This window comes from Scyliorhinus canicula, chromosome 11 (genome assembly GCF_902713615.1).
Source record: "Scyliorhinus canicula chromosome 11, sScyCan1.1, whole genome shotgun sequence".
Classification (NCBI taxonomy): Eukaryota; Metazoa; Chordata; class Chondrichthyes; order Carcharhiniformes; family Scyliorhinidae; genus Scyliorhinus; species Scyliorhinus canicula.
Genome location: NC_052156.1, coordinates 142436929 through 142458616, shown reverse-complemented (window position 1 = coordinate 142458616; position 21688 = coordinate 142436929). Strand labels below are relative to the sequence as shown.

The following is a 21688-nucleotide window of genomic DNA, read 5'->3' as shown; positions in this document are numbered from 1 at the left end:
CTTTCAACTGGCAACAACTTTTGTAAAGAGGAATATTTTAAAAATGCTTTTTTCTAAACCTTTTGCTTCCTCACAGAGATGTCACTGTGGGTGCATTGTGCCAGAGGTGATTCTGTTCATAAACACAACAGCTCTTGAAGAGCTTTGCCAGTGACCTTTCAATGGTAAGGGTGCCCTTTACAAATGGCAGCAATGGTCATCTGTAGTTTCCATCTGGTAACCGTCCATAGTTAGTATTAATTAAGTTAATTACCATGAATATGATAATAAATGCTATAAGTTTCAGTGGACAGCTTGGATAAATGATAAAATTGAAGTATTTGACACAGCATGACATCTGGAAGCTGAGTCCAATTGAGTCTGGCTCACTTGACTGAGCTTGTGGCTGGTGGAGAGTGTCACACTGAGGTGAAATATGTCATTGGGGGTGGAATTATGTAATTGTTTGGCACTCTTCAGACGTTGCCGCAAATTACAGAAAGAATCCGCAAAGCAATATTTTACTTTGTTAATGTATAATCAATGTTCCTATCAGACAGGTTAATCAGCATTGTAACACAACCTTCAAACCAAAGTAATCAATGTGCACTTCAGATAAACCGGAGGCCCTGACCAATTTGTGTGTCGTCAATGAAACAAGTCTTGCTGTTCTTTTCTCTCTGAACTCTTGGTGTGTCAGTTTTTCCATGGTTAGCGGACGAAATGCCAGACTGAGAGACAATGTGAGATCTGGGGGAGGCAGGAAAACTATGTAATCCTTTGGCAATCTCCAGCTGTTCCAGCAAATGTAAAAATGCGCAGAAATCTTTTCAAACTATTACTTATTTTTCAACATAGAATAATCAATACCTATCAGATATTAATCAGCATTTTTTTTTCCGAACAAGTATTATTAATTGACTTGTCACCATGGTTACACTGGAACTAAATGTTTTTTTGTCACAAACTCCAGCCAAGATTATAAGATTTTATTTTACTGAGGTTTACAAATAATTCAAGGCCCTGGCAGTATTAAGCTGCTTGTAATCCTTGTACATTTTCCGAATTGCACAAGCCTGAAGTACTCACCTTGAGCTTATAAAATACTCCAAAAAGTCCTGCTTCCGATCATACTCCCATCTTCTTGGGCCAGTTTTGATCTCTAATTATGCATACTTGTCATTGACGAGTTGGAACAAGCTCAAGTTGACAAACAAGACAGGGAGCTTTGCAGGCAGTAGCTGCCTGCTGGGCCTGATCCCTGCCTTTGCCAACTATCTCCACTGTTTGAGCTTTGTCCGCAGTGCCAATTGTGACTAGAACAGCAGCTGTACCAGGTTTGCTAACTGTTCCCCAGCTGTGCAAGGCCCAAGGATGTTGCCAAGTGCACTATTTTAGTGGTGTGTGCCACCTGTCCTGGTGACAGCACTGCCAGCTGAATAAAACACATTCGGAGCATGATGCTATCATTTAGTTCATCCCTCAATGCTGATTTGCAATTAACCCCTCAAGAACTATTTGTCACCTTAATGAATTTGTGATCAGATTTGACATTGTCTCTCAAGTCATTTTATTTTATTATTGCCGTTTCCTTCAAATAATTAGAAATTAGAAGCATAAAGCATAACCTGATAGAATAATTAATGGGATGTGCGCTAGTGTCAGTATTGTGGCATTTTGGGGTGTCAACACCATTCCCTGGGGCTTAAAACTGAGTTGGAGAGAGATACATATATAAATATACGGACAGAAATTTCCCATATTATTTCAGTGTCAGGCTCTGACTGAAACCCAGCGTGTAGCTCTGCGGCTGCACAGCTGGGTTTTTAGGCCTAATCCTGAGCCTCTGAAAAAAGACGTCATCAGTGTTATCGCTGGGGCAGGGCGGAGCCTGATAGAGTACAAACCCAACCATGGTAGAAAGCTTCATCTTAAACTGACACCACCGGGTGTCCAAAGCCACACTTATAAATTCTGCTATCGCTCACCAGGTCTTAACATAAAAACTTTCTTCAGATGAATGTGGCCCTTTAAATAGCCACAGCTGTATCAGTCGCCTGCTGCTCCATCTGGAAGTATCCAGCAGGTTCACACTGGAATCTCACGCTAGTTATCTAATTCCTGCTAACTCCAGAAGATTTGTGAACAATGTTACATCAGCAGCGAGGGGCGGGAAAAATTGGGAAACGAGATCTCACCAACAATGTTTTTGTTTTTCTGGCTTTTTGCAGCAAAAGATAGAGCAGGGGTCTTAAAGTTTACATTTTATAGCGCAACATCAATTTCATTTCCACTTAAGATTCCAAAGTCAAATTCTCTACAGTCAATGTTTTGCTGGTCGTGATTCTCCGGAAAGATTTCTCAGTGTGATAGCGAGCGGGATACCGCTCGCCGCCTGCCCCCCCCCCCCCCCGCTAACAAGGTTGAGCAGCACTTAAGGTGCACTTGCTCAGCCAACCCCAGCCAGCTCGCAACAATGGCGGCGAGGAGACCAGCCCCAGGATTCAGGGATGCTGATCCTGGTGAGGCTCCTGGACCCGGTGGGGGCCAGGAAGGATGCCCTGTTCCCCCCCCCCCCCCCCCCCCCCCCCCCCCCCGAGGGTCCCGGAGGGTGACCCACAGTGCTGCCTGGGATGAGGTGGCAGCAGCAGTCAGCTCAGGTAGTGTGACCAGGATGACTGGCCTCCAGTGTTGGAAGAAGGTCAACACCAGGCAGCACGAGTGAGTAGACACCAACGTTTCCCCCCCCCCCCCAACCCCCATCCCCCAAGGGAGCATCTCCCAGGCGACCCTTAATCCTACTTCCACCCTCATCCCCCTTCAATCCTCTCTCCACCTACCTCCCTCCACCCCCTCCCCTTCAATCCTCCCTCCACCCAACCATCCCTCCACCCCCTCCCCCTTCAGCACTCCCTCCACCAACCCCTTCAATCCTCCCTACCCCCAACCCTCTCTACCCCCAACCCTCTCTCCAACCCCTCCCCTTCAATCCTCCCTCCACCCAACCCTCCCTCCACCCTCTCCCCTTCAACCCTCCCTCCACCCCCTCCCCCTTCAACCCTCCCTCCACCCCCTCCCCCTTCAACCCTCCCTCCCCCTTCAACCCTCCCTCCCCCTTCAACCCTCCCTCCCCCTTCAACCCTCCCTCCCCTTCAACCCTCCCTCCCCCTTCAACCCTCCCTCCCCCTTCAACCCTCCCTCCACCTTCAACCCTCCCTCCCCTTCAACCCTCCCTCACCCCCTTCAATCCTCCCTTCACCCCCTTCAATCCTCCCTCCAACCCCCTCCCCTTCAACCCTCCCTCCACCCCCCTTCCCCTTCAGCACTCCCTCCACCAACCCCTTCAATCCACCCTCCACCCAACCCTCCCTCCACCCCTCCCCTTCAATCCTCCCTCCACCAACCCTCCCTCCACCCTCTCCCCTTCAACCCTCCCTCCACCCCCTCCCCTTCAACCCTCCCTCCACCCCCTCCCCTTCAACCCTCCCTCCACCCCCTCCCCTTCAACCCTCCCTCCCCTTCACCCCTCCCTTCACCCCCTTCAATCCTCCCTTCAACCCACTCTCCTTCAATCCTCCCTCCCCCCCTTCAATCCTCCCTTCCCCCCCTTCAATCCTCCCTCCCCCCCTTCAATCCTCCCTCCCCCCCCTTCAATCCTCCCTCCCCCCCCTTCAATCCTCCCTCCCCCCCCTTCAATCCTCCCTCCTCCCCCCTTCAATCCTCCCTCCCCCCCTTCAATCCTCCCTCCCCCCCTTCAATCCTCCCTCCCCCCCTTCAATCTTCCCTCCCCCCCCTTCAACCCTCCCTCCCCCCCCTTCAATCCTCCCCCCCCCTTCAATCCTCCCTCCCCCCCCTTCAATCCTCCCCCCCCTTCAATCCTCCCCCCCCCCCTTCAATCCTCCCTCCCCCCTTCAATCCTCCCTCCCCCCCCCTTCAATCCTCCCTCCTCCCCCTTCAATCCTCCCTCCCCCCCTTCAATCCTCCCTCCCCTCCCCTTCAATCCTCCCTCCACCCAACCCTCCCTCCACCCCCTCCCCTTCAACCCTCCCTCCACCCCCTCCCCTTCAATCCTCCCTCCACCCAACCCTCCCTCCACCCTCTCCCCTTCAACCCTCCCTCCACCCCCTCCCCTTCAATCCTCCCTCCACCCAACCCTCCCTCCACCCCCTCCCTTTCAACCCTCCCTCCACCCCCTCCCTTTCAACCCTCCCTCCACCCCTCTCCCCCTTCAACCCTCCCTCCCCTTCAACCCTCCCTCCCCTTCAACCCTCCCTCCACCTCTTCCCCTTCAATCCTCCCTCCACTTACCTCCCCCTTCAATCCTCCCTCCACCCCCTCCCCCTTCAACCCTCTCTCCCCCCAACCTTCCCTCCACCCCCCTCCCCTTCAACCCTCCCTCCCCCAATCCTCCCTCTACCTACCTCCCCCTTCAATCCGCCCTCCACCCAACCTTCCGTCCACCCCCCCCCCCCCCCCCCCCCCCCCCCCGATAGCTGTGAACCACAGGAGCAGCTAATGATGCTCTCTCTCTGTGACCCTCAGGAAAAGCTCACCCATAATCGGCGGGAGGGCTCAGACTAGCGGTTGGGTGCCAGACATAAGAATTCTCACCACCTTCGAGGAGTGGGCCCTGGAGGTGCCGGTGTGGCTGAGGACAGATCAGTCAGCCATGCGGAGGCTGCTGGACGTCGCAGAGGTGAGGAACCACCAGGATCCACCTAGAGGGCCTGTCAAACGTGAGTTGTTATTGCTTTACTGACTGACCCATCCCTCCCACTGACCACATGTCCATTCTCCCGCAGGTCCAGCAACCGACGCCGCCGGCCCCGAGGAGACCACCTTGGAGGAGAGCTCCAAAGATGCAATTGTTATAGTCGTGGCATAGCTGTCATCCCCAAGCTCCACCATCACAGATACACACATCTCAATGGGAAATGTTAGTGGCCAGGCTTCTGGGGCACAATCTGGTGAGCACCACACAGTTGCTGATTCACATCAGGTGGAGGCAGGGACACCCAGGCCAGACAGCAGTCGGAGGTCTGCTGGATCCCTGGACCCAGCTGGGAGGCAGGGACACCCAGGCGAGACAGCAGTCAGAGGTCTGCTGGATCCCTGGACCCAGCTGGGAGGCAGGGACACCCAGGCGAGACAGCAGTCGGAGATCTGCTGGATCCCTGGACCCAGCTGGGAGGCAGGGACACCCAGGCGAGATAGCAGTCGGAGGTCTGCTGGATCCCTGGACCCAGCTGGGTCCCTGCCTGACACTGAGCTTCTGGAACAGAGTTACCCGGAGCTGATGTCAGCGTCACTCCAGCAGATCCATAGGCAATTGGAGGAGTCCCAGAGGCTACCGGTATAGGAAATGGCGCCGGTAATGAGTAGCAGCGAGGCTAACACTGCTCGGGTGGCGACCGCAGTGCAGAGCCTGGTGCACAACGTGGCACCGTGAGTGAAGGTGTCCAGGGCGTCGCGCAGTCGGTGACGGCCATTGCTGAGGGTCTCAGCAGTATGTCTGCCTCGCTGGGGGATGTCACCCAGCACCAGGCCGACCGTGCTGAGGTTCTGCGGGACATGTCCCGCTCTTAGTTGGGAATGGCCGAGGCTCTGCGGAGCTTGAACCAGTCGCAATGGGCATTCCGAGGCGCTGCAGAGCATGTCCCAGTCACTGAGGAACATTGCTGAGGGCGTCAACACAATGGTGCAGACCCTGGGGAACTGCCAGGGCTGGCAGAGCCAGACAATATATGGCAACTGGGGCTCGAACCAGCTGCCCCTCTGTCCCAAGGTGAATCTCAGGGCCCAATGGGCACCGACCGGGTGGAGGGCATGCTGGCGACAGTGCCTACCAACTTTCCAGAGTTCCAACACTTTGATGAGGCCGCATCTCAGGGTCAGCACACGGGACAGGGTGGCACGGCTGTGCATGTGCCGTCGACAAGTGAGCCGGGCCATCCGGCCCCAGAGGACGGCCGCCAGGGTCATCGAAGGTCACGGGACGAGGTAAGCAGCTGGCTGCCTCCAGCTCTGATGTGCATCCTGGGGACACACCCAGACCTAGTGGTAGAGCTAGGAGAGCCAAAGGCATCGAGGATCACTGGGGGCACCGCGGGAGGGGGGACAGAGTAGGTAGGGGTTGGGGTTTGAGGGGGTGAGAGAGCTGCACCATCAGGAGAGTGGGGACCTGTATTGAACAATAAACACCCTGTGCACAGCCAGTAGGAAGCCTCTCCCAGTTTCTTCCACAATGCATCACCGCGAGCAGGTGCTGGGCCCCCTCCACATGGCACTCACCCACCCTCCGGCCGTGGACATGTTCCCTGGAACTGTGCCCTATCCCCTGGGTGTTCGGATGTTTGCTGCTGTGTGTGTGGGGTTGCCTCCCCCAGTGTTGAGGTACACTGTCCAGACAGTGACTCCCGCATGCCACATGGCCCACCCACCCACGGGATTATACTTGGGTTGTGCGATGTGCTCACTTAACCACAATTGCCAATTTCCTGTTAGCAATAGCCTTCAGCTGCACGGCCAGGTGCCTCTGCAGCCGGTGTGGGTTATGGGTGGTCCGAGGGCAAACAGCAGGGACAAGGACTGTCCCTGGAATGGGTACACACGATCCAGGAGTTGGCATGATGGTGCAGCGAGCGGTTGTCCCCCCCACCCTCCCCATAGCGCCCTCCTCCCCCACCCTCCCATGGTGGCCCACCCCTGTGGAGGGACCCCAATCCCAGCCGAGGGTCTCCCCTCCCCCACCGAGCACAGGAGCAGCTAGCCCAGCGCTCCCGGGTTCTTTGCCTGTGAGCAAAGATGGCTGCTCACCTCCTCGGCCCCCCACAGAAGCCCTTCCGTCAGGTTCACGTTTTTAAAAAGGAGCACTAATCAGCGCCAGCGTGGCCACTTGCCGGGGAGGCTGCGGAATGATGGGAGGCCATTGGATAAGGGGTGGCTCTTGTTAATTGTATGGAAATGGGGCTTAGGTGGTGATAATGGTTTCTCGCCACGCTACAGCGAGATCCCGATTTCGCCTACGGGAGTGAGCCGGTTACGTCACAAACTGTATGGCACCTGCGCGGTTCCCGTTTTGGGCGTCTCCCGCTATTCACCGGCCTGGTTACGCTTGGGCGCGAGTGTAACAAGGCTGAAAGATCTCACCCGCTGTCTTGGGCCTGGGTTTTCACTCCCAGGTTGGGTTCACAGAGTTGAAATATTTCCCAGCTTCACAAACTCAATCTGGGAAAAAGGGATCTGGAAGTTGGGATTTTTTTTTGCTCAAAGGGGACAGGCTGGATTACGAGTTGAGTCCCTGGAACGAGTGTGGAGGCTGCCGAGTGCGGAGGCTGCCGAGTGCGGAGGCTGCCGAGTGCGGAGGCTGCCGAGTGTGGAGGTGGACTGGCCAAAAGAGCTGCCTCGGTGCACCAGAACTGTTCGAAAGACGAAAGAATAAACAATCAAACAAGAAAAACATCCCGCTTTCATACCTCACCCCCCATACACGCCCCATCCATGTCAACCTGTGCCATCTACTGCCTCCACCCTTCATATCAACCTATGCTCCTGTATCAGATGCCTCTCTAACCACCCCCATTACCCCTCTTACTCCCTAATCAAACCCTACCCCCCCCTCAACACATCCCCATGGCACTTTACCCATGCCTACTTAGTGCTAATCCGTGACCCCCAACCACTAACCTTTGCCCTTACCCCCGCTATGCCAACTCACCTGGTATCGATGGGCGAACATCAGTCGCCATGCTGGCATGAAATAAAGTTGATGATGATCTCACTATTGAAAAAAACACATTGATAAAAAAATATTCACTCCATTGGAAATCCTTCAACTAATCTCTTATGAAAACAAACATTCACTTAAGTATTTAACCCCCTTCTATTATTAAAATTAACATTTCACTTAATTAATCTTTTCTGAAAACAACCACCTCTATTCTATACTAAGTGAAATATTGCGGATGCTGGAATCTGAAACAAGAGAATGGAGGACACTGGGAAAATCTGCCAGCATCTATCAAGAGAGAAACAGAGTTTATTTTTTTCTGCACTAACTCCGCCACTGCAGGAAGAGGTCAGGGCACCGATCTCTGAACCCCCACCAAAGCCCCAACTTATCAATAAGGGGGTCCTTCAGCCCCCTGGCAGCCAATTTTGTAAAGGCAGGGCACCACCTGGCCCGATCTCGGTGCAGGCTAGCTGCCACCCGGGCACACCAGCACCGGGCATCCCAGCAGCATCCCTGGCCGTGCCACTCAGGCACCCTGAGAGCGCCACCTGGCCCGATCCCGGTGCAGGCTAGCTGCCACCCGGGCACACCAGCACCGGGCATCCCAGCAGCATCCCTGGCCGTGCTACTCAGGCACCCTGACAGCGCCACCTGGGTGCCAGGCTGGCTATGCCATGGTGCCCAGTCAGCATCGGTGGTGCCAGCGTATCACCTTGCCCAGTGCCCAATCACCAGGAGCCCCCGATCACCTGGGAGACCCCCCCCCCCCAAGTTCCAGTACGCCTGGTCCATATTGGTGGAAACCAGTGCGAAACGGCGCCTGCTAGGGGGTCTCCAAGATGCAAGAGAAACATTTAAATAATCGAGTCCATAGACTCTTCATCAGAACTGAAAGGAGGGAGAATGTAAAAATTGCAACAAAAAGTGGCAACTTTAAAAACAATTGACGGGTGACTTGGTGTGAGAGGGGGAGGGGGTGTTTTGCATTGAGGCAATACATGAGTGGCATATTTTTCAAAAAGAAAGGGGTTTACGAAGGAGGAGAAAGGTTAAAATTTAAAATTGCTGAACTCAGTGCTGAATCCCAAGGGCTGCAACATGCCCACCAGGAAGATGAGGTGCTGCACCTCCAGTTTGCGCTGGGCTTCACTGGAACACTGCAGCAGGCCAAGCACAGACATGTGGGCATGGGAGCATGGTGCGGAGTTAAAATGGCAAGCAACAGGAAGGTTGGGGTCTGAGTGAAGGTGTTCCGCAAAGCAGTCACCCAGTCTGTGTTTAGTCTCCCCAATGTAGAGGTGATTGCATTTGGAGCAGCAAACACAGTAGCCCAGATTGAAGAAAGTGCGAGTGAAACGCTGCTTACCTTGAAGGGAGCATTTGGGGCCTCAAACGGTGAGGAGGGAGGAGGTAAAGGGCAGGTGTTGCACCTTCTGCAATTGCAGAGGAAGGTAGGTCCAGCACAATGCTACCGTGAAATGCATCTTCCCCTCACTCTCCCCCCCAAATTTCGCAAGGATCAGTCTCTGCATGGCGTCTTGGTACACTCTTCCATCGTACGCAGCTCCCCATCCCCTTCTTACCGCAGCTTCCCTTTTAGTAGAAGACATCGGGTATATACCCCCTGAATACAGGTAAATGCACTTGATATATGTATATTTACTTAAACCTTTACCATCATATGGTAACCAAGGAAGTAAGTCACTCAAAAGGATTACAATACACCCACGCAGTCTGATTTTTGTCTTGCCATATTATGAACAAACACACCGTAAATTAAAGAATCCTTGCAAATATCATGCAAATATGAATACTGACAAGGTAAGCTATTAATTAGTAATGCAATTAGCTACATCTGGATTCCAAATTAACCAGATGTTCGAAGTAGCTAACATTTTGGACCACACTGAGTTGTAGGCCCTCAGCTTCAGTTATTTTTGTTTGTCATCTTCAACTCATTAATGTTATTTTGAAGGTCAAATGGCCAAAGTATTTGAAATGTGACTTTACTTCAAATGTTTGATTGTCTATGTAACACACCTGCTGCAGGGCATTGCATCCTGGGAATGCATAGTGTTTAATTGGTGCGGAGAATTGTACACCTGTTATGCAGCCACCTGATTATTTATCATTTGGCAGAAAACTCGATAGTTTGCTTAATGAAGGCAGCACCCTTTGTTATAAAAATTTTAATAAGAATATAGGAACGGGAGTAAGCCATTTCGTGGCTCAAGTGTGTTCCCCTTTCCAGGAATCCATGGCTGATTGTGTGACCTAACTCCACGTATTCACCTGCCTTTTCCCGGTAACCCTTAATACCTTTGGTTAACAAAACCTATCAATCTCAGATTTATAATTAACAATTTATCCAGCGTCAGTTGCCATTTGGAGAAGTAAGGTCGAAATGTCTATCACCCTTTGTATGCAGAAGCGATTCCTAATTTTATTCCTGAAAGGTATGACTCTAATTTTTAAACTAGGCCCCGCTCCCACATCCCCAACCAGTAGAAGTAGCTTTTAACTCTCTACCTTCTCAGTTTCCCTGACTTTCCTGAAAAAAACTGATCATTTCTAAATTTGAAGGAATGTAGTATTTGTATAATCTCTCCTCATAGTTTTACGCTTGGAACATGTGTTGCTGTACCTCCAAGGCCAATATAGCCTTCCTAAGGTGTGGTGCTCAGGACTACCCACAGTACTTCAGCCATGGTTTAACTAGGTTTAATGTAGCTGTACTTTTGATTAGATATTACTGATAAGGAGTCAAGTATCATGGGGGACAGGCAGGAAAGTGAAGTTAAGGCCACAATTGGAACAGCCTGATCTTGCTGAATGGCGGAGCAGGCCCTGTGGGTCTAAGGGCCTCCTCCTCCTATTTCTTGTGTTGATGGGCGGGAATTCATAGAATTCCTACTGTGCAGAAGGAGGCCATTTGGACCCCTGGAAAGAGCACCCGACCTAGGCCCACACCTCCACTCTATCCCCATAACCTAGTAAGCCTACCTAATCTTTTGGACACTAAGGGACAATTTAGCATGATCATTCCACCTAACTGGTACATCTTTGGACTGTCACCCAAGGCCGGAATTGAACCTGTGAGGCAGTAGTGCTAACCATGTTGCCACCGTATCGCCGATATTTCCGATATTTCTTTGAAGTGTCGGTCCCGAGTAAAACGGAGAGAATCCCATCAGCGCTGTTGAAAGGAAAAGTCACCGCATATTCAATCTCTTAAATAAAAAATGTTTTGGCCATGTGTTACAAGCTGCTCCCATGGTGGCCTCTCTCTGATTCGCTCGCTCCGCCACGCATGCAATCTGTGGAGTTCAACATTTAAACACCTCCCCAGCACTGCGCAGCACTTGTCCCAAGTCCAATCAGGGGGATAGCAGCCAGAATGACTGCACCACGATTCACCCTCAGCAAGCTTCTGGATGGCGGTCCACGATTCACCCTCAGCAAGCTTTTGGATGGCGGTCCACGATTCACCCTCAGCAAGCTTCTGGATGGCGGTCCACGATTCACCCTCAGCAAGCTTCTGGATGGCGGTCCACGATTCACCCTCAGCAAGCTTCTGGATGGCGGTCCACGATTCACCCTCAGCAAGCTTCTGGATGGGGGTCCAGCAGAGGCGGGAAAATCTCTACCCTCGATCGGGGAGATGCTTGTCAGAAAAGTCACCGACCCCGCCTGGGATGCTGTGGCCAGTTTACTCTATAAGAGGACACAGCTGCTGGAGCTACAAAGGCAGAGTCGTGAGCATCAGGAAAGGATGACCGTATCCCTCCTCAGACTGTAAGGCCAACTGAAGGAGTCCTATTGCCCTCTGTCCGAGGAGATGGTGCCATCATTCTGATGCAGCGAGGCCAACACTGCGAGGGTGGTGTGCACAGTGGAGACCTTATGCAGGACCTGCATTCCATGGTTTGGGGGGGGGGGGGGGGTGCGCACCACGATTCAGGTCATGACCTCCATGGCTGAGGGCATGAACTCCATAGTGCAGGGCTTCAACTGCATGGTGCAGATACTTGTGGGAATCCAGGGTGTCAACACTGGCGAATGGTGGGGTTTCTGGATCTCACTGCAGTTGCCCCCCTATTCCATGGAGGAGCCATTCCTCCAACTGCTGCCATCCCTCAAAAACAGCTAGGATCTGCGAGGTTCCCATGATGTAGTTGCCATGGGCATTCCTCGGGAAATGAACACACAACCACATATTGCGCATGCCGTGGTCACACACTAAGCATTGAGGTACTGGAATCCCCTGCGGTTCACAAATGGCACCTCATGCTGAAATGTGGCACGCAGAGTCACCTGGGTATAGTCGATGACTTCCTGAATCTGAGGTAGGGCAGCTATGTGGGCAAAGTGTTGTTCACCTGATCCCAGTCAAAGTTAATGCATTGATGGAGCCTCACAATAGCACATCTGTCACCTCCCTTATGCATTTGTATGTTGCAGACTTCACCCGTGCAGCCCTGAAACGAGCCGCTGGCATTAATGTTCAGAGTGGCTGTGATTCTCAGGGCCAAGAGCAAAGGGTGACCTCCCAGTCCATGTGGTGCAACTCTTGAAGCCCCTGGCATTGGTGGTCCACCGTCCCCCAGGACAGAAGTAGCCTTTCTATTCACTGTACGTCTGACATAGAAGGTTCTCCCAGCAGTAGAACCATGGCTCGTACTGCCTCTTCCGAGGCGCCGCCATCTGTGGCCCTGCTCCTGGAAGATCAGAGGGCCCGGCCTCCGGCTCCTCTGCAGGCCCTGGCCCTGGCTGCGTGCAGCCTGGCTGCGTGCAGTGGCACGTCGATGAGGTCTCTGCTGCTGCTGCACCGTTATCAATAGAACTGCCAACTCGACTGACTCCAAGATTTTCTCAAAAAACCATAACTGATAGGGAGAGAACATAAAAGTGAGCGATGATGAGACCTGACAATGCCCTGACCCACAACCCTCTCAGGATCCGGGACATCCAGCCATGCACATCTCCCTTTGTGAGCACCTTTCCAATGAGCCTCACTCTCTCCCTTCTCCCGCAGTGGCTAATCTCCCCCAGCGGCTAATCTCCCATAATTACCCCTCTCAATTCTGCGAGAGAGAAACACCTCGACCCTTCAAGGGCCTCAGCAGGCCACATGCCCCCCACACACCTCCACCTGCCTCTCTAGAAGGGCAATCCTTCACCGGAAAAATGGGCACAAGCCGATCAAGGGGGTCCCGAGAGGCGCCCCCACCTCTCCCGAAATGCTGAGACACAACACCCCACCCGCTGGATCCGAGTTCCACTTACCTCGGCCTCCCACTCCTCTCCAGTGCACCCTTTCCAACTTACCCTCTGAAGAGTAATGGAGCCTGAGCGCTCACCTCCCACATTCCTATCGGAGGTGAGGGTGCCAGGTTCTCATTTCTATACAGCTGTTGTTATTCACGCTGGGGCGCAATTAATATTTAGTGAGGGAGGGGAAGGCTGCTAATGATATTGTAATGTATTTAAATGAGGTTACCAACCTTCCTTGATGGGAACCTCATTATGTCATCGGCGAGGGGTGTGGACAATTGGGAAATGTGATCTCACCAGCGGGGATTGCATTTCCCGATTCCTGTGGGATTTTGCACTCACGTTCCTGTTCTCACTGCTCACTAATTCTCATCACCTTGATCGACCCCCCTTGTCTACTGATTTTCTAGGTATAAAATCCAACATTTCGTTCGCTTTTTTTGATTATTTGCTGTATCTCTTCATTATATTTGTTCCTGTATCCCAAGGATAGGGATTGCCTTTTAGGTCAGGGCGTCAACATTGGGGTCAAGTTAAGGACCGATGCGGGAAAGCGTCACCTGGCAACAATTTTCCCTCAATTGGTCCACTAGTGGCCAGAGTACAGGCTGGCCACCCAATTCGGTTTGGGGTGTGGGCTGTCAACTCTGGAGAAGTAAGAATAAGGCATCCAGCTCAGAAGGAGATAAAAGGCTACAGCTCAGGTAACAAGAGAGAGGACACCTCCAACTTTTTAAACTTTTAGATTTAAAAAAGGCCTCGGCAGCCCTTTCACATACTTTGATGTTGAGGGAACTGTCCACAAGATATCCGAGGACACAGCTGAGGTCAGACAGGGAGGAAGGGCACAAAGCCTACCTTGGACCACTGGCCCCTCAAGCTGTACTGGGTAGTTGGCCTGGAGCCTATGCATTGAGGAGGGGGACCACAGGCCGTCAGGAAAATTCCAGTGGACTTCTGAAAATAGGCCTTAATAGGCAATTACATATCTTCAATTGGCTCCGCACCACTTGCGGGCAAGTAGTCCTTTAGGTTCCAATCCCACCTCAGGGAAAATGAGAGGGGGTGGACTAACCCCAAGTAACCAATCAGTGTTGTGAATCTTATGCCCTGTCTCCGTACTCACCCCCACCAGGGGCTGAAAATGCTGCTGCAAGTCTATTTGGATCTCCACCAGCTCTCGCTTTTCACCATTTAAAAAGTATCCTGTTCCACCATTTTCTCAATTCAAAGTGATGACCCTACACTTGCCAGCATTGAAATCCATTTGCCACAGTTTTTGCCATTCACTTCAAATATTAATGTCGCCTTTGCATTATAAAATATTTCAGGTGTCTTTGATCTCATTCTAAATAGTTTATATTGAAATTTAACCTTTGAAAACTTGGAAGTAACAGCGTTGTCCAATAGAAATCGCTGACTAGGCACAAGTCAGTCTCATGTGAAGGATTTACATTTGTTAATAAATTGAAAGCAGACATGAAATTCAGCATTGCTGCCTACTGAAAGTTATTTTAGATAGGAAGATCATCAGGGTTGTGAAGTAGCCGTGACCAGTAAGTTTGCCAAGAAATCCAGTTGCTTGCTGGCCCTGACAGGTGTGGAGCTGGGTGGGAAAAGTGTTGTTGATTTATGGAGCTAATCATGGAGATAGAATTATTTTTTTCCAATGATAATATGTCCTCCCTGCTGTTCCATATGTCGACAGTTGTTTAAAAACATGACATTATTCTTCATTAGTGCTCCATACTTTGGAAGGAGTACACTGTTCTAATATATAAGTCGGTAAGAACGTTTTGATCAAACACCAAGTACTAAATTTAAACTCTAATTTCTTGTATTAGCAATTAGGAAAAAGGAGTAGAGATGAAAAACTGACTTTCGCTTCTGCCTAAGTATGATGACTGGCAACTCTGAGTAAACTGGCGAATTCAGTCTAAACTGTTGACTCAATGGAAAGAGAGGCAATATTTACTTGTTTGAAGCTTTTTAAACTTCCGGCACAAACAGATATGTCTTTTAGTTCTTTGGCTGAGAATAGAGCTTTTGTGTTGGCCTGTTAATTGTTTATATTTAAAATCTATGGCAAAAAAAAGATTGTAGGATTTGTTTGCGAATGAAAGATTTGCCTGACTGTTCACTCATTCAATGCAAGCCCTGATCCATTTATTTGATTAATTCTATGGTAAAATATTGGATGAAAGATATCAACAAAGTGTGTCTGGTTTAAAAATCCATCAATGTTGCCAACCGCATGATCCAGATTTGCATCCAAACATAATGATTCATTTTAAGCATTGACCTCTCCTTTAAACAATAACATTTTAACACTTGGGTTCCTTAATGGCTGTTCACTTCTTACGCTCCCTTGTTACTTGCGCTGGAATTTTTTTCCTTTATCCTTTCATGGGATGTGACATGTCCGGCATTTGTTGCCTATCTCTAATTGTCCTGGAACTGAGTGATTTGCTCGGCCATTTCAGAGGGCAGTTAAGAGCCATTGCTGTGGTTCTGGAGTCACGGGTAAGGATGGTAGATTTCCTTCACTCAAGGACACTAGTGAACCAAGTGGGTTTTTACAACAAACGATGATAGTTTCCTGTTCACCATTACTGAGAGCAGCTTAATTTTCTAGATTTATCAATTGAATTTAAATTCCACCCATTGCCATAATGGGATATGAACCCATATCCCCAGAGTGTTAGCCTGGCCCCTGTGGATTACAAGTCCAGTGACATTACTCCACCATCTCCCCCATAAGTAGATTTCTGTCGTGGAGGCCATCACGTGCTCTTGAAAGAGCAACAGGCTATTACCCTAATCATTTTAAAAGTGCAACTAAATTTTAATCAAGCTTACGTTACCTGGACTCCCGCTGGGTCTCTGTAGGAAATGATCTCACCTCAATAAGTGAAGTACTAAGCTGGCCAAGTTAATTTTTCTCATCATTCTCTAGGGTTCTTTTGACAGTGAATGTTACTGGAATTTTTGATCATTTGACCTGTAACTTACATGTGAAGAACGCTAAATAATTTGACAACTCTTTAGGAAATTCCCCCAAACTACTTAATAAGCTTTGCCTTATAAGACTTCTGGTTCAGTTTCATGTTCGAAGCCTTAACTGTCTTTGATACAAAGCAGAAACAGTTCCGCCACAAAAAATAATTTTGTTAAATATCGAATGAGATCTATCAAAATGTTGTCAGCATGTTTCTGTGTAATTTCTTGTCTTGACATCCCTGCTTTTAACGCCTTGCAAAATCGTTCCCCTTGGCAGGACAATATTTGTGAGCACTGCTTGAATTTGGCCGGGATTCTCCCCTACCGGGCGGGGCGGGGGGTCCCGGTGTGTTGGAGTGGCGTGAACCACTCCGGCGTCGGGCCGCCCCAAAGGTGCGGAAGTCTCTGCACCTTTAGGGGCCAAGCCCTCACATTGAGGGGCTAGGCTCAGGCTGGAGTGGTTCCCGCTCCTCCGGCTGGCGTGAACGGCCTTTGGCACCACGCCAGCCAGGGCCGAAAGGACTTCGCCGGCAGGCGTAGGTCCGTGCATGCACCGGAGCGTCAGCGGCTGCTGACGTCATACCGGCGCATGCGCAGGGGAGGGGATCTCTTCCACCTCTGCCATGGTGAAGACCATGGCGAAGGCGGAAGAAAAAGAGTGCCCCCATGGCACAGGCCCGCCCGCCGATCAGTGGGCCCTGATCATGGGCCAGACCACCGTGGGGAAACCCCCTGGGGTCAGATCGCCCCGTGCCCCCCCCCCCCCCCCAAGGACCCCGGTGCCCACCCGTGCTGCCAATCCTGCCGGTAAGAAAGGTGGTTTAATCCATGCCGGCGGGAGAGCTTCGGCCCATCGCAGGCCAGAGAATCGGCGCGGGGCCGCCGACCGGCGCAGTGCAATTCCCGCCCCCGCCGAATCTCGGGTGGCGGAGAATTCGGGACACGGCGGGGGCGGGATTGATGTCGGCCCTGGGCGATTCTCCGTGTTTCACCATACTCTGCACCTGCAGAAAATGCAGTCAACACAAAGGGATGATTGGCAGATTACGTTGCGTGGAATGTTCACACAAAGCTCTTTTTGGTCATAGAATCATCTCTGTGGAGCTCCCAGACAACGCCCAGCAGTTTGGCATTCAGTTCCGGTGGTGGCAGCCTTATCACTCTGGGCCGCATGAGGACGTGTGGGCCATTGATGAAATTACTATGACGTCAGTCCTGTACAACAGCATTAGTCTCAACTTCACCAATCTTGTGGATGTGACACAGTCGCTGGGCTTCTACCTGGGAAATGTCCAACCTTACTGTAATCACGACTGGTCTCTAAGGTAGGGAGCATGCTCCAGCTGGCGCATTTGCATCAATTTCTTATTCTGCCGTAAAGAACTGTTCCAGGTTTGGAAAACAAGAGTGTATTTAGTCAAACTATAGGATATTATTGCTTCTCATTTCATATTGGTTTTTCCAACTTTTTCGGTGTAATATTCTAAACTGAGAGATTCAAGTAGAAGATTTAGATCGCACTCGGGGGTATGAATCTGCCTTGGATGAAGAATTCTTACTGACTTATCGTTAGTGGTCAAAAAGATCATTGTTAGGGCAGCACGGTGGCACAGTGGTTGGTATTGCTGCCTCACGGCGCTGAGGACCCGGGTTCGAATCCCGGCCCTGGGTCACTGTCCGTGTGGAGTTTGCACGTTCTCGCTGTGTTTGCATGGGTTTCACCCCCACAACCCAAAAAATGTGCTGGATAGGTGGATTGGCCACGCTAAATTACCCCTTAAATCGGAAAAAATAATTGGCTAATCTAAATTTAAAAAAAAAGATAATTGTTTATTTGGTGCTGATGTGCGCTTTTCTCATTTATCTTTCTTTGACTTTCTACACTCTTTGTTGTAATTTGATAATATTGAAGTTCAAATTAAAATATCAATGCTACCGTATATACTGTAATGGCATTTTGCCTTTGTCTTCAAGAAATAACCAAGTCAGATGTCCTGAAGTTGCTTTAGGAAGACGGACACTTCCCATCATTCCACAATTTGGTTTAATGATCCTCCAGATCAGAGTTGTTCAGAGTTTGGCAGCTAACTAGCCGAGAATGATGAATGAATTAAGCAGCAGAGTTTCACCAATTTAATTTTAAAACAACATGAAGAATAAAGTTGTCATTTATTTCCTCACAAATGTTGTTACAATAATACTTCTCCTCAAGGATTTGCTTCAGAAGCAGCAGGAAGGGTGCAGGCTATCCATCGAAAGGGTAAAGGTGGTACAGGTATTTTGAGTCAGGGTTATATGTTGAATGAGTTATTGTATCCATGAGTATAGAACTATTTCAGTGCATCCATTGAATGCAAAACAGACAGTCCACCTATCTCAGTCATTAATTATGATTTTTGTGACTATCACAGTGTGTTTCTCATTTCCTATCTTTTTTTCAGCAATACATAAATTGAACATTATACCTATGAAGGCATTAGTCATATTTACCCATTGTTACACTTTGGTTAGCTTTCTTTCAAATTAATTCTTCAATGATTTAATTGGTTGGTTTAAACTAAATGGCTTATGGTTTTCTAGTGTTACTCATTGGAGTTTACATTGGCTCTGATTTTTCCAGTGGTCGGCACGGTAGCACAGTGGTTAGCACTGTTGTTCGCAGCTCCAAGATCCCAGGCTCGCTTCCCGCCTTGGGTCGCTGTCTATGCGGAGTCTGCATGTTCTTCCCTTGTCTGTGTGAGTTTCCTCCAGGTGCTCCGGTTTCCTCCCACAATCCCGAAAGACGTGTTGTTAGGTAATTTGGACATTCTGAATTCTCCCTCTGTGAAGCCGAACAGGCGCCGGAATGTGGCGACTCGGGGCTTTTCACAGTAACTTAATTGCAGTGTTAATGTAAGCCTACTTGTGACAATAAAGATAAAGGTTATTGTAAGATTATTGTTGATATGGTCACTATTTATGCTTCATTTTTCTGGATTCATGACAGATTGAAAACTCTTCACATGGAAATCCACCAATCAGTTTATTAGTACATGGTTAACAAGACAGTACTTGGCCTATTGGGCTCTTGTAAGGCTGTATTCAGTCGACCCCTGGGTCCTTTCACCATTAGATTCTGGGATTGAGTCCAGCTGGGTCCAGTAGAATGAAAGTCTCCTTTCTTGCCTGGCTGCTGTAATGATCTGGCGTGAAACGGGATTGGAGAGTTTCAACCTGATGAGCTTGGGCTGGCATGACGTGACTGACCACAACTTAGAAGCTGTGGGATATGGGAGTGGAAATTTTAATCAGGATTTTGAGGTAGGGTGTTCCAACAGAATATCGGGAGCATTGTTCCGCATTCAGCTTTGCCAAATGTTCCCAATTTAGTTTGCTGAGCTGGACACTTGTGTGTCATATTTGAATGGTTGTATCCAATCGCCTCTGAGACTTCCACAGCGAAACACGGCAGCCGCCTCGGAGTCTGCTCAGCTCCTGATTAGCATATTCAAGGGGCCAAATATCTGTTTTAGGATCCTGATGTTAAACTTGACAAAAGCTGGGCACTGCACTGCTCAATTTTTGCAGGATTACCATGGCCTAATCAGTCATTCAGAAAGGGACCAGTGAACACTGCTGGAGAACAAGTAGAGATTTTATTTTTTCCACTTATTTTAACGTGTCAAGGAGCAGAACTCTTGCTTTTTCTGCTTCCATCTAGTACTGCATGAACTCCGGACCCCTCCGCCCCTACATTCCTCCCAGGACATACCTGTGGGCTAGCTTACCCCATTTTCCAAAAGGTCGAATATCATTGAAACATTATCCACAGCTCGCTGGTATTATGGAAATGAGACCTAAGACCTAATGGTGAGCGAACTTTCACCTCTGTAAGTTAGCTCAGATGTGCTTGAATGACATGTTGGGACAAAATAACTGGGAGAAACAGTTGCTTTGACATCTCGGCAAGCACAATAAAAATGCCAAAAAGTGACGTTTTAATTAATGACGATTGTTTTTAGTCTAATAGGTGTATTTTAGAAAATGTTTATATTTTGACTCAGTTACTGTTTATATTTTAAATAGATCCAGCCCTGAGAATTGTATATGTTAGATAGTGAGGGAATGAGAATATTGTAACAGATCCCAGAGGACCAGGTTTTATAATTAACTGAATACAGCCAAACAATGTTAAGTGGTAAGGAACCATTCAACCTTATCTTGAGTTATTCAGAGAGATTTAACTTGCCAAATCGACATCTTATTGAAAGCAAAGGAAAGAAGGGTTTCCTCTCCAAGGACGTGAAACAAAAGTTGTGACTTATCCTGGATCCCGAAACCGCCTCCGCCAAGGAAGTAGTCACCGACCCCGATTTTTATGGGATCGGTCTCTTAATTGGCCTGGAGATGGGCTCAGCACCCAACTGAGGATGGTGGTAGTCTCTCGAAGCTGGATGGCCAATCAACGATCTTCCAGCTTGAAAGGAGCAGCAAGTTGCAATAGAGTGCAAGTGAGGGAGAGGGCACTTCAACAGGGGGGGAGGGGGGGGGGGGGCACACTCCCATCTATTTTTTAAACTTAAAACATAGATCTTGCAGTCAGGCCTCCACTTCAAGTGGAGGGTGGGTGATGAGGCGATGGTACCTGTGGCTGCTCCTCTATCCAGGCAGGCAGGAAGGCCTGCTTAGAGCACTGATCTGCTACTTGAGAGGTTGTCTCCAGGTACCTAAACTGGTCCTTCACCACCCACAGGAGCCTGGAGGCTGACTGCAAAATCGCCTTTAAATAGTCTCCTTTAATTACGGAAATGAGACCCAAGACCTAATGGTGAGCGAACCTTTCATCTCTGCATGTTGGCTCAGGTGTGCTTGAATGAAACGTTGGGATAAAATGACTGGGAGAAACTGTTCTTAATGAGCCTTTTGCCACTCACCCCGTGCGGCCAAGCAGCCCTGCCACCCTCACGCCAACCCACATCCCTCCAGCTCACCACTGTAAAAGTGACTGTGGGGTGGGATGGGAGCTGGGGAACCAGCACACCTCTGTTCCCACTCCCCTCAGAGGTGTCTCAAAATCTGCCTCCAGCGTCACTGAGGATGGGTTTCTACGTTGGTGAGAAGTTGCACTTCTTAAAAAGAAATCAGTGGATTTTATGCAAACACTTTGAATTCATCTCATAGAAAGGGGGTGGATTCTGAATAAAATCTATTTCCCCCTCGCTCCCTCCTCCCCCTTCACTTTCCTTACCCCTTACTCTATCATTTTCAGGTGACAGCATGTCTTAGCATACGGTAAAAATCCAATAAAATAGAAATATGATCTTCATAAATTCTGTATAATTACCAGAGTAAGGAAATCTTTCAGATTTTGTAGCTTGGAGGAATTTATGTCATGCCAACATTAACTTTTTAGCCTCTGCTTTTAGAAATAGCCTCGAGGAAAAGCAGGTACATAAAGAGGTTAATGGGGAGCCTGATGGAGCTGGTGAAGATGTGCTGAATTTGGCCGGTGACCTTCAGAGCCCTTGCCAGCCATTATCCCATGGGAAATCTCCAGACCAATTCACACTATCTAACTGATTAGTGGTTAAATTAATTAATGTTAGCTGATCTCAGCTGGGCTTTCATTTCGTTTACTCTTGGCAACTCCATGGCAATGAGTTAGGTGCAATGTTGCTGTTGGTCTCAGGGGAGTGATTGACAACGTTTTCCTCATTGCGTGAA

General features: G+C 49.5%; 1 protein-coding gene across 1 annotated transcript in view; it reads left to right on the top strand.

Moving 5' to 3' along the window:
- The window catches only part of LOC119973445 (reelin-like), a 415628-nt gene that overhangs the window by 232348 nt on the left and 161592 nt on the right, over positions 1 to 21688 (top strand). The window contains 1 exon segment of the mRNA XM_038811578.1: positions 17074 to 17310. Coding sequence (XP_038667506.1) covers positions 17074 to 17310 — 237 coding nt within the window.